Here is a 14,614-nt window from a genome sequence, read left to right on the forward strand (position 1 = left end):
CCTTAGCTGACAGGTCAATCTGTTGTCTACCACATCTTTTTTTTTTTTTTTTTTAATAAGAAATTTATTGTCAAATTGGTTTTCATACAACACCCAGTGCTCATCCCAACAGGTGCCCTCCTCAATTCCCCTCACCACCCTCCCCTCCCTCCCACCACCAACATCTTAAACGTTCCAAATAACCCAGCAAACTGACAGCACAGTCACACTTTGAAACACGAAGTCCTCTGGTTCTCAGCTCACTGAGTTGGCTCCTCTAGCCCGGGTTTTCCTTTTTCCATGAAACACCTGAAAATATTCAATTCCTAGGAAGTTTTGCTATAAATACCATCCAGGAGGTAGTGGGAGTGACTAAGATATAAACCTGTACTCTTATGCTATTTGGCTCAGTATTGTATTTAGTTTTCATTTAAGTGAAGATGACTTTAAATATTTTATTTTTAAGTAAAATTGAAGATGACTTTAATGTAAAGACTTATAGCACTTTTTAGAAAAGATCAGAGATATTCGATCAGGATTTAAAGTCCTGGAATTTCCACTGGTTTCAGCATGGACTGCCTTGACAAATCACCTGTAACATAGTTATTTAACTTCTATGAACATCAATTTCTTTGTGTCTTGATAAAAAAAAAACAAACAAAACAGGACAAAAACCCACACAAACAGCAGAGAGCTAATCAAGACATCAGCAGTTCTGGCTTTGCTGTCAAATTTGGAAAATTTAGGCATGTCAGTTTAATTTTTGATACTTCTTATTTGTAATATTCTCACAAAAGCTGAAAACATAAAGTTTTCCTTTGGTGCAAGCAGCACAGAAAGTATGTCATATCACTTACTACATTTTAAATATATATTACAAGTACCATGATCAAGAAGAGGATTTCAAAGGTGAATGGTAGGAACAATCAATTCTGTAATTACTCAATTTACAAATTAGAACATTTTAAGAAGATTTTAAAAAGTGAGGTATGCACAGTAATTTTTACTTTTATTTTTATTCAGTGGGATAGAATGGAAATACTAGTAACAGTAACATATTAAAAGGAGCCATTACAAAAACACCTCAAAGCAAAAGAATGGCACAAATGACCTTGATACATAATTTCAAATGGGTATAAGAAGGAAAGGTAGGCTGTATGGTACATTCTGACTTCAAGCAGGGAGATACAACTACATAACTATGTTTTTCTTTTGTCAAGACTACAGAGTTTTCATAATCTAAATGATGGCTTATATAAAAGGTATGTTTCTATAGGGGCACCCAGGTGGCTCAGTTGGTCAAGCATTTTACTATTGATTTCAGCTCAGATCATGAGTTTGAGCCTGCTTGGATTCTCTCTCTCCCCCTCTCTGCTCCTCCCCTCCTTGTGTGTGCGCGCTCTTGCTCTCAAAATAAAGAAATAAACTTAAAAAAAATATTTAGGGGCACCGGGTAGTTCAGTCAGGTAAGCATTCGACTTTGGCTCAGTCACGATCTTACGGTTCATTGGTTTGAGCCCCACCTCGGGCTTGTGGTGGTGCACTGACAGTGCAGAGGCTGCTTGGGATTCTCGCTCTCCCTCTCTGCCCCTCCCCCAATTGCACACCATCTCTTTCTCAAAATGAATAAACTTTAAAAAATATTAACTTTGGAGTTAAATGACTATGATAAAGCAAGGAAATAAAAGAGCTACTATGAATAAGGGTACTAAAATAGACTACTTCCTTGAGTCCTTAAATTGTTTAATTTATAAACATTAACTAATGCCCTATTCTTGTAAGGTGTTATTCTTATTCAAAAACGAGGGGTTAAGTGACTTGCCTAACACCTTATACTAAAACCAGAGCAGAGCTGGATTTATGGTAAGAGCTGGTGGCATTGAGTCCCACGCATAGACCACAAGGTCATGCTGATGTCCCATGGGGGCAGGAGTATAATTTTCAATCAGCCAGCAGGGCTGCAGCTTGGAAAACTGTGTGAACCAATGCTTTCTAAGGCCAACAATATCCACGTAATCAAATGAGAAAAATAGGGTACAATAATAAAACTGTCAATCAGCCACCACATAAAATTTTACCAACTCTTGATTTTCACCCCCAAATTTCCATTGGCAACTGTAATATTCTTTCCTTTTCCTGACTTGTTTACTTCTATCACAATCTTACAAGAAATTGCAGGAATCAGAGGATTTAGGATGGCTGGTTACCATCTCTTTACAACAAAGATTTGTTTTTACCATGTGGCTTCTGATTAGCCAACTCAACATTCAAGATGATCATAACTAATACTTGTAATTTCTAATAAAGAAAATCCCACCACAATGTCTGGCTATAAGGGACTCATTAAATAAACTATGACCTTCATATGAAGGAATATAGTGCAGTCATTAGAAATTATGTTGGGTGGGGTGCCTGGGTGGCTTGGTCGGTTGGGCGTCCGACTTCAGCTTAGGTCATGATCTCACGGTCCGTGAGTTCGAGCCCCGCGTCGGGCTCTGTGCTGACAGCTCAGAGCCTGGAGCCTGTTTCGGATTCTGTGTCTCCCTCTCTCTCTGCCCCTCCCCTGTTCATGCTCTGTCTCTCTCTCTGTCTCAAAAATAAATAATCGTTAAAAAAAAATTAAAAAAAATAAATTATGTTGGGAAAAACATTTAGTGTTAAAAATATTTAATGTTATAAATTATTAAGTTAAGATAGTTTATAAAATAACATGATAAAATATGCAAAAGAAAAAAGTGAGAGGTGTACAAAGAAAAAGAGCTTCTGAGCTTCCAGGGACAAAAAAGAACAATACACAACTATTGCACCCTAGCTAGTAAATTTGATTTTTGTATGAAAAAGGGTTAGTAATCCTAAAATGACATTAGGAATATGGTAGAATTGAGGAAATAGTAAATATGTTTTGATTAATGAGAACCAGGTTTCTCGCAGGGGGATGGAGTTTAAAAAGAAGAGTAAAATGAGAAAAAACTGAGGGCTGATGGGGAGTGGGAGGGAGGAGAGGGTGGATGATGGGCATTAAGGAGGGCACCTGTTGGGAGGAGCACTGGGTGTTGTATGGAAACCAATTTGACAATATATTTCATATTAAAAAAAAAGAGTAAAATGAAACTTTTGGTATTAGATTGGAATTGTAGGTATTAGAATGAACTCATGGGTTTATAAATACAAATATTTTCACATACATATATACATATACACAGAGATAAACAGATATACAAATGGATATACGTCTGAGTATGCATACTCGTATCTCCTAGCTTTGCCCAAAGAGAGGGCCTAGAGGCAAAATACCCAGGTGGTGATGGAGTCAGCAAAGATCCAGATTTTAGTCTCTAAATTATTCTCTAATAAAAAGAACCAGGCTCTTTGGAAAATTCGCTAATTCCAAGGCTGAGACAGGGAAAGTAGAAGAGGGAAGGCTGCAAGTGATGTTAAAAACATAATGTGGGCATGTCAGAGAGATACCAGAGCCAAGTGTGAGATGCCCAGTGGTTGTTGCTGAGACGTATCTGTGTAGCAAAATAAATAATGAAAGCAATGGACTTTACCCAACAGAATAAAACAAACACTCATGAGTTTATATGTATATAAATAAACAGATGGATAAAATAAATAAGTGGAGAAGAAAAAGTTCTTCATTCCAGCAGAATTCTGGGAAAAATGGAAATAGAAAATCAGAATAGTAATAATTGCTTCAGGCAAAATTAACCAATAGATGCTAAAAATAATGTAGGAAAGTATGATAGGAAACTGGATATTGCATAATCTCAAATCTCAAAATATCTGCCCACAAAATACCTACTAATTATAAAAAAAAAAAAAAAAAGAAGTAACTATCGTGGAGAAGCATGGCAGATACCACCTCAATTGTACAAGTTAATTTCACTGGTAATGAGAACATCAATGTCATAAGCCTCCTGATATGATATAGTGAGGGTGCAAGACAACACTTTTGTGGTGTTCTTGCTAAATACATATACAAATAAAAATAAACACACACACATCTCTCTCTCTCTATATATATATGTATACACACACACACACACACACACACACACACACACACACACATTCTTCAAAGATGGCCAATATCATGAAATTCAAGGGGACTGAGGAGACATGATTACTAAATGCAATGTGGGTTTCTTCAACAAAGCAGGAAAGAATGTCCAATGGGAAAAAGACAGTATCTTCAACAAATGGTGCTAGGAAAAATGGAGGGCAATATGCAAAGGAATGAAACTGGACCACTTTCTTAAACCATACACAAAAATAAATTCAAAGTGAATTAAAGACCTAAATATGAGACATGAAACCATAAAAGTCCTAGAGGAGAGCACAGGCAGTAACTTCTCTGACATTGGCCATAGTATTTTTTCTACATTGGTTCCCCAAGGCAAAGAAAACAAAAGTAAAAATATACTATTGGGACCAAATCAAAATAAAAAGCTTCTGCACAGTGAAGGAAACAATCAATAAAACTGAAAGGCAATCTATGGAATGGGAGAAGATATTTGCAAATGACATATCTGATAAAGGACTAGTATCCAAAATATATGAAGAACTTATGCAAATCAATACCGTCAAAAGAACTAATCCAGTTAGAAATGTGCAGAAGACATGAACAGACATTTTTCCAAAGAAAACATAGAGATGGCCAACAAACACATGAAAAGATGCTCATCATCACTTATCATTAGGGAAGTGCAAATTAAAACTACAATGTGTTATCGCCTTACACCTGTTAGAATGGCTAAAATCAATAACACAAGAAACGTGTTGGTGAGGATGGGGAGAAAAAGAAACCCTCTAGCACTGTTGGTGGGAATGCAAACTGATGTAGCCACTGTGGTAAATGGTATGGAGGGTCCTCAGAAAGTTAAAAATAGAACTAACCTATGATCTAGCGATTGCACTATTGAGTATTTACCCAAAGAATGAACACACACACACACACATACACAAACACACACACACACACACACGAACAGAATATTATTTAGCCGTAAGAAGAATGAAATCTTGCCATTTGTAATGACATAGATGGAGTTACAGAATATAATGCTAAGCAAAGTAAGTCAGAGAAAGACAAAGACCATATGATTTCACTCATATTTATGTGGAATTTAAGAAACAATTGTCCAAAGGGGGAAAAAGAGAAAGAGAGAAAGAGACAAAACAAGAAACAGATTCTTTTTTTTTTTTATTTTTTTTTATTTTTTATTTATTTTTTTTTTAGTTATGAAATTTATTGTCAAATTGGTTTCCATACAACACCCAGTGCTCATCCCAAAAGGTGCCCTCCTCAGTACCCATCACCCACCCTCTCCTCCCTCCCACCCCCCATCAACCCTCAGTTTGTTCTCAGTTCTCAACAGTCTCTTATGCTTTGGCTCTCTCCCACTCTAACCTCTTTTTTTTTTTTTTGTTCCCCTCCCGCATGGGTTTCTCTTAAGTTTCTCAGGATCCACATAAGAGTGAAACCATATGGTATCTGTCTTTCTCTGTATGGCTTATTTCACTTAGCATCACACTCTCCAGTTCCATCCACGTTGCTACAAAAGGCCATATTTCATTTTTTCTCATTGCCACGTAGTACTCCATTGTGTATATAAACCACAATTTCTTTATCCATTCATCAGTTGATGGACATTTAGGCTCTTTCCATAATTTGGCTATTGTTGAGAGTGCTGCTATGAACATTGGGGTACAAGTGCCCTTATGCATCAGTACTCCTGTGTCCCTTGGATAAATTCCTAGCAGTGCTATTGCTGGGTCATAGGGTAGGTCTATTTTTAATTTTCTGAGGAACCTCCACACTGCTTTCCAGAGCGGCTGCACCAATTTGCATTCCCACCAACAGTGCAAGAGGGTTCCCGTTTCTCCACATCCTCTCCAGCATCTATAGTCTCCTGATTTGTTCATTTTGGCCACTCTGACTGGCGTGAGGTGATATCTGAGTGTGGTTTTGATTTGTATTTCCCTGATGAGGAGCGACGCTGAACATCTTTTCATGTGCCTGTTGGCCATCCGGATGTCTTCTTTAGAGAAGTGTCTATTCATGTTTTCTGCCCATTTCTTCACTGGGTTATTTGCTTTTCGGGTGTGGAGTTTGGTGAGCTCTTTATAGATTTTGGATACTAGCCCTTTGTCCGATATGTCATTGGCAAATATCTTTTCCCATTCCGTTGGTTGCCTTTTAGTTTTGTTGGTTGTTTCCTTTGCTGTGCAGAAGCTTTTTATCTTCATAAGGTCCCAGTAATTCACTTTTGCTTTTAATTCCCTTGCCTTTGGGGATGTGTCGAGTAAGAGATTGCTACGGCTGAGGTCAGAGAGGTCTTTTCCTGCTTTCTCCTCTAAGGTTTTGATGGTTTCCTGTCTCACATTCAGGTCCTTTATCCATTTTGAGTTTATTTTTGTGAATGGTGTGAGAAAGTGGTCTAGTTTCAACCTTCTGCATGTTGCTGTCCAGTTCTCCCAGCACCATTTGTTAAAGAGACTGTCTTTTTTCCATTGGATGTTCTTTCCTGCTTTGTCAAAGATGAGTCGGCCATACGTTTGTGGGTCTAGTTCTGGGGTTTCTATTCTATTCCATTGGTCTATGTGTCTGTTTTTGTGCCAATACCATGCTGTCTTGATGATGACAGCTTTGTAGTAGAGGCTAAAGTCTGGGATTGTGATGCCTCCTGCTTTGGTCTTCTTCTTCAAAATTACTTTGGCTATTCGGGGCCTTTTGTGGTTCCATATGAATTTTAGGATTGCTTGTTCTAGTTTCCAGAAGAATGCTGGTGCAATTTTGATTGGGATTGCATTGAATGTGTAGATAGCTTTGGGTAGTATTGACATTTTGATAATATTTATTCTTCCAATCCATGAGCAGGGAATGTCTTTCCATTTCTTTAAATCTTCTTCAATTACCTTCATAAGCTTTCTATAGTTTTCAGCATACAGATCCTTTACATCTTTGGTTAGATTGATTCCTAGGTATTTTATGCTTCTTGGTGCAATTGTGAATGGGATCAGTTTCTTTATTTGTCTTTCTGTTGCTTCATTGTTAGTGTATAAGAATGCAACTGATTTCTGTACATTGATTTTGTATCCTGCAACTTTGCTGAATTCATGGATCAGTTCTAGCAGACTTTTGGTGGAGTCTATCGGATTTTCCATGTATAATATCATGTCATCTGCAAAGAGCGAAAGCTTGACTTCATCTTTGCCAATTTTGACGCCTTTGATTTCCTTTTGTTGTCTGATTGCTGATGCTAGAACTTCCAGCACTATGTTAAACAACAGCGGTGAGAGTGGGCATCCCTGTCGTGTTCCTGATCTCAGGGAAAAAGCTCTCAGTTTTTCCCCGTTGAGGATGATGTTAGCTGTGGGCTTTTCATAAATGGCTTTTATGATCTTTAAGTATGTTCCTTCTATCCCGACTTTCTCAAGAGTTTTTATTAAGAAAGGGTGCTGGATTTTGTCAAAGGCCTTTTCTGCATCGATTGACAGGATCATATGGTTCTTCTCTTTTTTTTTGTTAATGTGATGTATCACGTTGATTGATTTGCGAATGTTGAACCAGCCCTGCATCCCAGGAATGAATCCCACTTGATCATGGTGAATAATTCTTTTTATATGCCGTTGAATTCGATTTGCTAGTATCTTATTGAGAATTTTTGCATCCATATTCATCAGGGAGATTGGCCTGTAGTTCTCTTTTTTTACTGGGTCTCCGTCTGGTTTAGGAATCAAAGTAATACTGGCTTCATAGAATGAGTCTGGAAGTTTTCCTTCCCTTTCTATTTCTTGGAATAGCTTGAGAAGGATAGGTATTATCTCTGCTTTCAACGTCTGGTAGAACTCCCCTGGGAAGCCATCTGGTCCTGGACTCTTATTTGTTGGGAGATTTTTGATAACCGATTCAATTTCTTCGCGGGTTATGGGTCTGTTCAAGCTTTCTATTTCCTCCTGATTGAGTATTGGAAGAGTGTGGGTGTTCAGGAATTTGTCCATTTCTTCCAGGTTGTCCAATTTGTTGGCATATAATTTTTCATAGTATTCCCTGATAATTGTTTGTATCTCTGAGGGATTGGTTGTAATAATTCCATTTTCATTCATGATTTTATCTATTTGGGTCATCTCCCTTAAGAAACAGATTCTTAACTACAGAGAACAAACTGATGGTTAACAGCGGGGAGGTGGGGGGTGGGGAGGGTATATGGGTGGAGGATGGGTGAAATAGGTGATCGGGATTAAGAAGTGCACTTGCATGATGAACACCAGGTGACATATGGAATGTTGAATAACTGTATCGTACATCTAAAACTAATATAACACTTCATGTTCACAAACTGGAATTAAAATAAAAACTTAAAAAAATGAAATGCAATGAGGGGTCTCAGATTGGATCTTGGTCTAGAGAAAGGGCATTAGTGAGATAAAATTCAAATAGACAAAATCTGAATGAGGTCTGCAGACAAGCTAATAGACTAGATTAGAACTGAGGCAAGATGTTAAATTAGGGGATGTTGGGCAAAAGATACACAGAAATTTCATTTTACTATTTTTATCAATTTTTTCTAAGTCTGATATTGTTTCAAAATAAAAAAATTTAAATGTTTTTAATTAAAAAAATTTAAAATCCATTAACAATAAGAGCCTCATATTTGTGAGGATGAAGAAATATTTACTGTGAATGACTAATTTTAATGTTGTTTTCTAAATTTTTTACAATGAAGTGTATTGCTTTTATAATTAAAAAGAAAACTATTTCTCTTTAGATCCTATTCACAAGGATCAAACATATTCAAGAAATATAAATATCATCCCAAGAAATGGTATGTAAAAATATCTAATAGAGAATAAAAGTATCTGATGCAATCCTTTTCCCTTATAGCAAATTTAGAAATAGACTTCTCTGGAAATTGCTAATTTCTATTACTATATAGTCTTTGGATCATAATGACTAAGTGGTGAAAAAGAAAGTATAAAGAATTAGTATAATCATATAATTTTTACACATGACATAAAACGTACATCTATAAGTATACTTGCAAGCATCAAAATTTAATTCCTCTTATAACTTCTCTCTAACCCTTGCTAACCCCTGGATTCATTAACAGGTCAATATTTGAAGGGGGAAAAACCAGTTACAGGAAACACAAATGAGTATCCAGGGCCACTCACAAATGAGTATCTAAAGTTTAGAAACTTTAACTTTGTTTATAAAGTGTGACAGGGGTGCTTGCATGGCTCAGTCAGTTAAGTGTTTGACTCTTGACTTCCACTCAGGTCATGATCTCGTGGTTTGTGGTTCGAGCCCTGTGTCAGGCTCTGTGCTGACAGTGCAGAACTTTCTTGGGATTCTCTCTCTCTTCCTCTCCCTCTCTGTCCCTTTCCCACTTGCGTGCACTCTCTCTCTCTCTGTGTCTCTAAAAATAAGTAAATAAACTTAAATAAAGTATGACAAATCGAGTGGCAAATCAGAGAGGTAAACCATGTGGTGGTTATAAAAGGATGTAAAAAAATTTTGTGTGTAAATTATACCTTTAGTTCCCTACTTCCTGAAAGTTTGTGCTAACTCTAATGAAATATTCCTATTCTTTTAAATAATATAATTTTTTTCTGATAATAACAATGTTAGAAGCTAAATTTAAAACATTCAAATAGTTTAGAAAAGCATAAAGAAGAAATTGAAAATCACCCACAATCCTGCTACAGAGATGGTTACTATTAACCTTTTGGTGGACACTACTCTAGATCTTCTCTCCAGGCCTCTTGTCACACACAGATGCAGATATTTTACATACATGTAGAATTTACTAATGGAATTGTAATATTTTGCAGCATTCCATAACCGGAAAGATTCTTAAGTAATTTCAAGTCTTTAATTTTGTAAGTAAACTCCATGTTCACAGACTCATTTACTCTATCTTAAAACCACCTTCAGTTTTTTGAAAATTAAAAAAAAATTGTTTTTCATTATAGAAATGTGCAAAAAAGGTATAGTGAGGAAAATCAAATCTCTCATAGTCTCAATCGCTTAGGAGTGCTCCCCCCACCCTGCTCCTCTTCCAATTACTCCCAGTAAGTGGCAGCTTCATGCTTCCAGTTGCTCAGGAGAAAAGCCTTGGAATCATTTTTGGCTTCTCATTTTATGGAAAAAAAAAACCTTTTCATTTTCTTAACTAAAAAAATATTTTATTTTACAGAGAGTGAGAGACAGAGAGAGCACGAGTGGCGGAGAGGGGCAGAGAGAGAGAAGAATCTCAAGTAGGCTTCATGCTCAGTGTGCAGCCCAGTGGGGGCTCTAACTCAGGAACCGTGAGATCATGACCTGAGTGGAGATCAAGAGTCTGATACTCAACCAACTAAGCCACCCAGGTGCCCCCCAAAAACCCTTTTCTAATTCATTAGCATATTCTGTTAGTTCTGGAAAAAAAAATACAGGAACCAACATATTCTTGCCAATCTCACACACACCAATCAGGTCCAGCCACCATCATTTCAGGCCTACCCTTAAAGCATTCAAGGTATGAAAAGTTCATTGATAGGGTTTCAGAATCTGCACTGCAACTAACCTTCAAGAAATACCACAGGTCAAGTTTTCAGGTACTTTCAAAAAAGAATATTCACAATTACCTGAAAAGGCTATAGAAATACTCTTCCCTTTTTTGAACTATGTATCTCTGTGAGGCTGGCTTTTTCTTCATAGATTTCATGACTTTTTTTTTTCATATAACATATTTTAATAGACTGATTACAAAAAGATATGTGAATCTAGCTGACTTCTATTAAACTAGACATTAAAGATATTTGCAAAAATGTAATTAATTACACATTTCACTAATTTTCTTTATTGTCTTGAAAAACACTTTTCCCGAAAAATCATGTTATTTTTATGTTAACATATAATGGGGTTGTTATTGTTATTTTTAAATAACATAATATTTGAAAAATTTTCAGTTTTAATTACTATGGTAAGTATTCATAGATATAACTAACATAACCACTAGTAAACCACTGTTCTAGCAGCTTCCCTCTCAGAGGAAAGTCCAAAATTCTTTTTTTATTTTTTTTTATTTTTTTTTAACGTTTATTTATTTTTTGAGACAGAGAGAGACAGAGCATGAACGGGGGAGGGGCAGAGAGAGAGGGAGACACAGAATCGGAAGCAGGCTCTAGGCTCTGAGCCATCAGCCCAGAGCCCGACGCGGGGCTCGAACCACAGACCACGAGATCGTGACCTGAGTTGAAGTCGGACGCTTAACCGACTGAGCCACCCAGGTGCCCCAAGAAAGTCCAAACTTCTTAATGGTTTACACACTCCCTGCCTTGACCTACCCCCATTTTCTCTATAATGTCCACATCTACTGTGTTTTGACTTTATTTCTGGTGCCCCTTTTCACCTTTTTTACAATGGTCTCTGTGACTTTTGTTTGACTATACCAAGTTCTTACATGAGAGAGTTGGCACTAGCTTTTTATAGTTTTTGGAATATACCCCTCAAATCCTCCTGTGGCTCACTGTCTGCTTTTAATTCTTTCTTTAATGTCACCTTGTAAGCAAGAAAGTGCAAAATGGAACCTTCCATCTTTGTCTATATTTTCCTTATTATATTTCATTACTTTTTAAAAAAAATAGCAGTTATCACCTCTTGACTTATATTTTTAATTGTCTTTTCCACCTCAAGTGAAAGCCCGTAATAGCAGGTAGTCATCTGCTTGTTCATTCAGTACCGAGAAAAGTACCTGGCATTTAGTTTTTACTTTCTTTTTTTTTTCCCCAGTGTGGAACGCTTCACGAATTTGAATGTCATCCTTTGCGCAGGGGCCATGCTGATCTTCTCTGTGTTGTTCCAATTTTAGTATGTGTGCTGCTGAAGCAAGCACTAGTCCAACTTTCAATTTCATCCAACAGATGACTGAAATTGTCATCTTTTTGCATTTACACTTGCTTTTTCCTTTGAAAATTCTTGATTTACCTGGTTTTTCTCAACAAAGCTATGATAAAATATTTTAAATGCAAGTATATTTTATCCTAAAACAGGAAAAAAAAATGATGGGAGAAAATATAGGTATTAGACTCTCATACCTGACATACTCTGAGTGCTTGGTCCAAGACTGTTTTGGTATCAGTGTCATAATCTGGGCAGGGCAGCATGGTTCTGCTGAGATGTGCCTGTAGTAGGAGATGTGCTTTGGTGTGAGGGCTATCATATGAATGAGGATTTGATTCAAAGGGAAGACATTTTGCCAGTTCGCTATTCATATGATCTTCATTGTGTCTTACTGGCAAATCTGTGTATTCTTCTGCATCCTGGAAAAAAAAATACATACATGTACGTGTATATATACATACATATACATGTACATATACATATATATATATATAGAGAGAGAGAGAGAGAGAAATGTATTGAACCAGAAGTAATAATAATTAATGTACTTCTTAGCTTAACTATTAACATTTAAAACATGGTTTAGAAATATGATAAGGTAACCAATCATGCCCCTTAGAATTTTGCTTTGTTTAATACCATTATTAACAGGTAGGCACAAGTTAGTAATGTACAATATATCTGAAATTCATGAAAGCTCTTCATATTTATGCAATCAACAAAAAGACCTGCTGGGCATCACAAACTATGCTCGACACTGGGGCCACAGGAGTAAACCAGAAGCTGAGAGTTCCTCAGGGAAAAAAAAAAAAAAACAAGTTCTACAAAGTATAATGAATGTTATGATATGGTAAGTACAGAGTGCTGAAGGGACATTGCTTGGGGATCTGATTATTTTAGAGAGTCAGGGAAAGTCTCTTGGAAGCAATGACATTTAAGTTAAGATCTATAGGATGAGTGGAAGAAATAAGTCAGGGCTGGGAAAAGGGGAATGGGGTAAGATTGGTTAGGTAAGAAAAGGATGAAGAGCAGAATCATCAACTTATATTTATTATAATAAATTAGATTAGGAAACAATCAACAAAACTAAAAGGCAACTGGCAGAATGGGAAAAGATATTTGCAAATGACATATTGGATAAAGGGCTAGTATCGAAAATCTATAAAGAACTCACCAAACTCCACACCCAAAAAACAAGTAATCCAGTGAAGAAATGGGCAGAAAACATGAATGGACACTTCTCTAAAGAAGACATCCAGATGGCCAACAGGCACATGAAAAGATGCTCAACATCACTCCTCATCAGGGAAATACAAATCAAAACCACACTCAGATATCGCCTCACACCAGTCAGAGTGGCTAAAATGGACACATCAGGAGACTATAGATGCTGGCAAGGATGTGGAGAAACGGGAACCCTCTTGCACTGTTGGTGGGAATGCAAATTGGTGCAGCCGCTCTGGAAAATAGTGTGGAGGTTCCTCAAAAAATTAAAAATAGATCTACCCTATGACCCGGCAATAGCACTGCTAGGAATTTATCCAAGGGATACAGGAGTGCTGATGCATAGGGGCACTTGTACCCCAATGTTTATAGCAGCACTTTCAACAATAGCCAAATTATGGAAAGAACCTAAATGTCCATCAACTGATGAATGGATAAAGAAATTGTGGTTTATATACACAATGGAATACTACATGGCAAGGAGAAAGAATGAAATCTGGCCTTTTGTAGCAACGTGGATGGAAAAGGAGAGTGTTATGCTAAGTGAAATAAGTCAGGCAGAGAAAGACAGATACCATATGTTTTCACTCATATGTGGATCCTGAGAAACTTAACAGAAGCCCGGGGGGGGGGGGGGTAGGGCAAGGGGGAAAAAGAAAAAAAAAAGTTACAGAGAGGGAAGGAAGCAAACCATAAGAGGGTCTTAAATACTGAGAACAAACTGAGGGCTGATGGGTGGTGGGGGAGAGGGGAAAGTGAGTGATGGGCATTGAGGAGGGCACCTGTTGGGATGAGCACTGGGTGTTGTATGGAAACCAATTTGACAATAAATTATATACAAAAATAATAAAATTCTTAAAAGATAATAAATTAGACTAAAATAAAATGATTTGAAATTAAGTTTCCAGTTTCACATGTAAGGAGCTTAAAAGCCACCATTTTGTCCTAAGAACAAGTAAAAAGTTGAACAGATTGAAAGATCAACAGCTTTTCTTGGATCCATAAGAGAGGGGAGGACATGGGACGAATTGTTGCCCCCAAAACTGGAGACACAGGAAAATTCAGGGAGTCATGGCTAACAGAAACATAGACTCACCCACCAGTGGTGAAGTAAGAAAACCTGAGCTGTAATTGATGAATTATTGGAGGATCAGTGTGGAGAACTCAGAGCTAAAAACTCTAGGAGGATCTAGTCTTATAGGGGTCCTCAAAAATATTGTGACATTTACCTCCAGGAGCTTGACCAGATACCCATGGTATAGATGAGAGAAAAATCCACTTGAGTTTCCAGCAGGGGGAGGAGAAAGGAACCAGTTTGAACTATGCCAGATAACTCTGTTTTTCTTCTTTCTTCATTTATTTTTGAGAGAGAGAAAGAGAAATTGTGTGCATGTGGGAAGGGCAGGGAGGAGATGGAGGACCCGAAGTGGGCTCCACGCTGACAGCAGAGAGCCTGATGTAGGGCTCGAACTCATAGAGCTGAGAGATCATGACCTGAGTGCAAGCTGAAAGCCTAAC

The 14,614-nt window shown here is 37.3% G+C and overlaps 1 protein-coding gene and 1 non-coding gene across 4 annotated transcripts in view; both read right to left on the reverse strand.

Moving 5' to 3' along the window:
* Window positions 1-14,614, reverse strand: part of ASCC3 (activating signal cointegrator 1 complex subunit 3) — a 373,037-nt gene that overhangs the window by 24,012 nt on the left and 334,411 nt on the right. For all 3 annotated transcript variants that reach the window (XM_086707498.1, XM_025925165.2, XM_086707497.1), the window contains exon 37: window positions 12,067-12,291. In XM_086707498.1, coding sequence (XP_086563624.1) covers window positions 12,067-12,291 — 225 coding nt within the window. The remainder of the gene's footprint in view (window positions 1-12,066; window positions 12,292-14,614) is intronic.
* On the reverse strand, window positions 11,757-11,864 carry LOC112862941 (U6 spliceosomal RNA). The gene has a single exon (XR_003223802.1). It is a non-coding gene; the product is annotated as a U6 spliceosomal RNA (small nuclear RNA).

The sequence above is a fragment of the Puma concolor genome, chromosome B2, assembly GCF_028749965.1.
Source record: "Puma concolor isolate L17-30 chromosome B2, mPumCon1.1.hap2, whole genome shotgun sequence".
Classification (NCBI taxonomy): domain Eukaryota; kingdom Metazoa; phylum Chordata; class Mammalia; order Carnivora; family Felidae; genus Puma; species Puma concolor.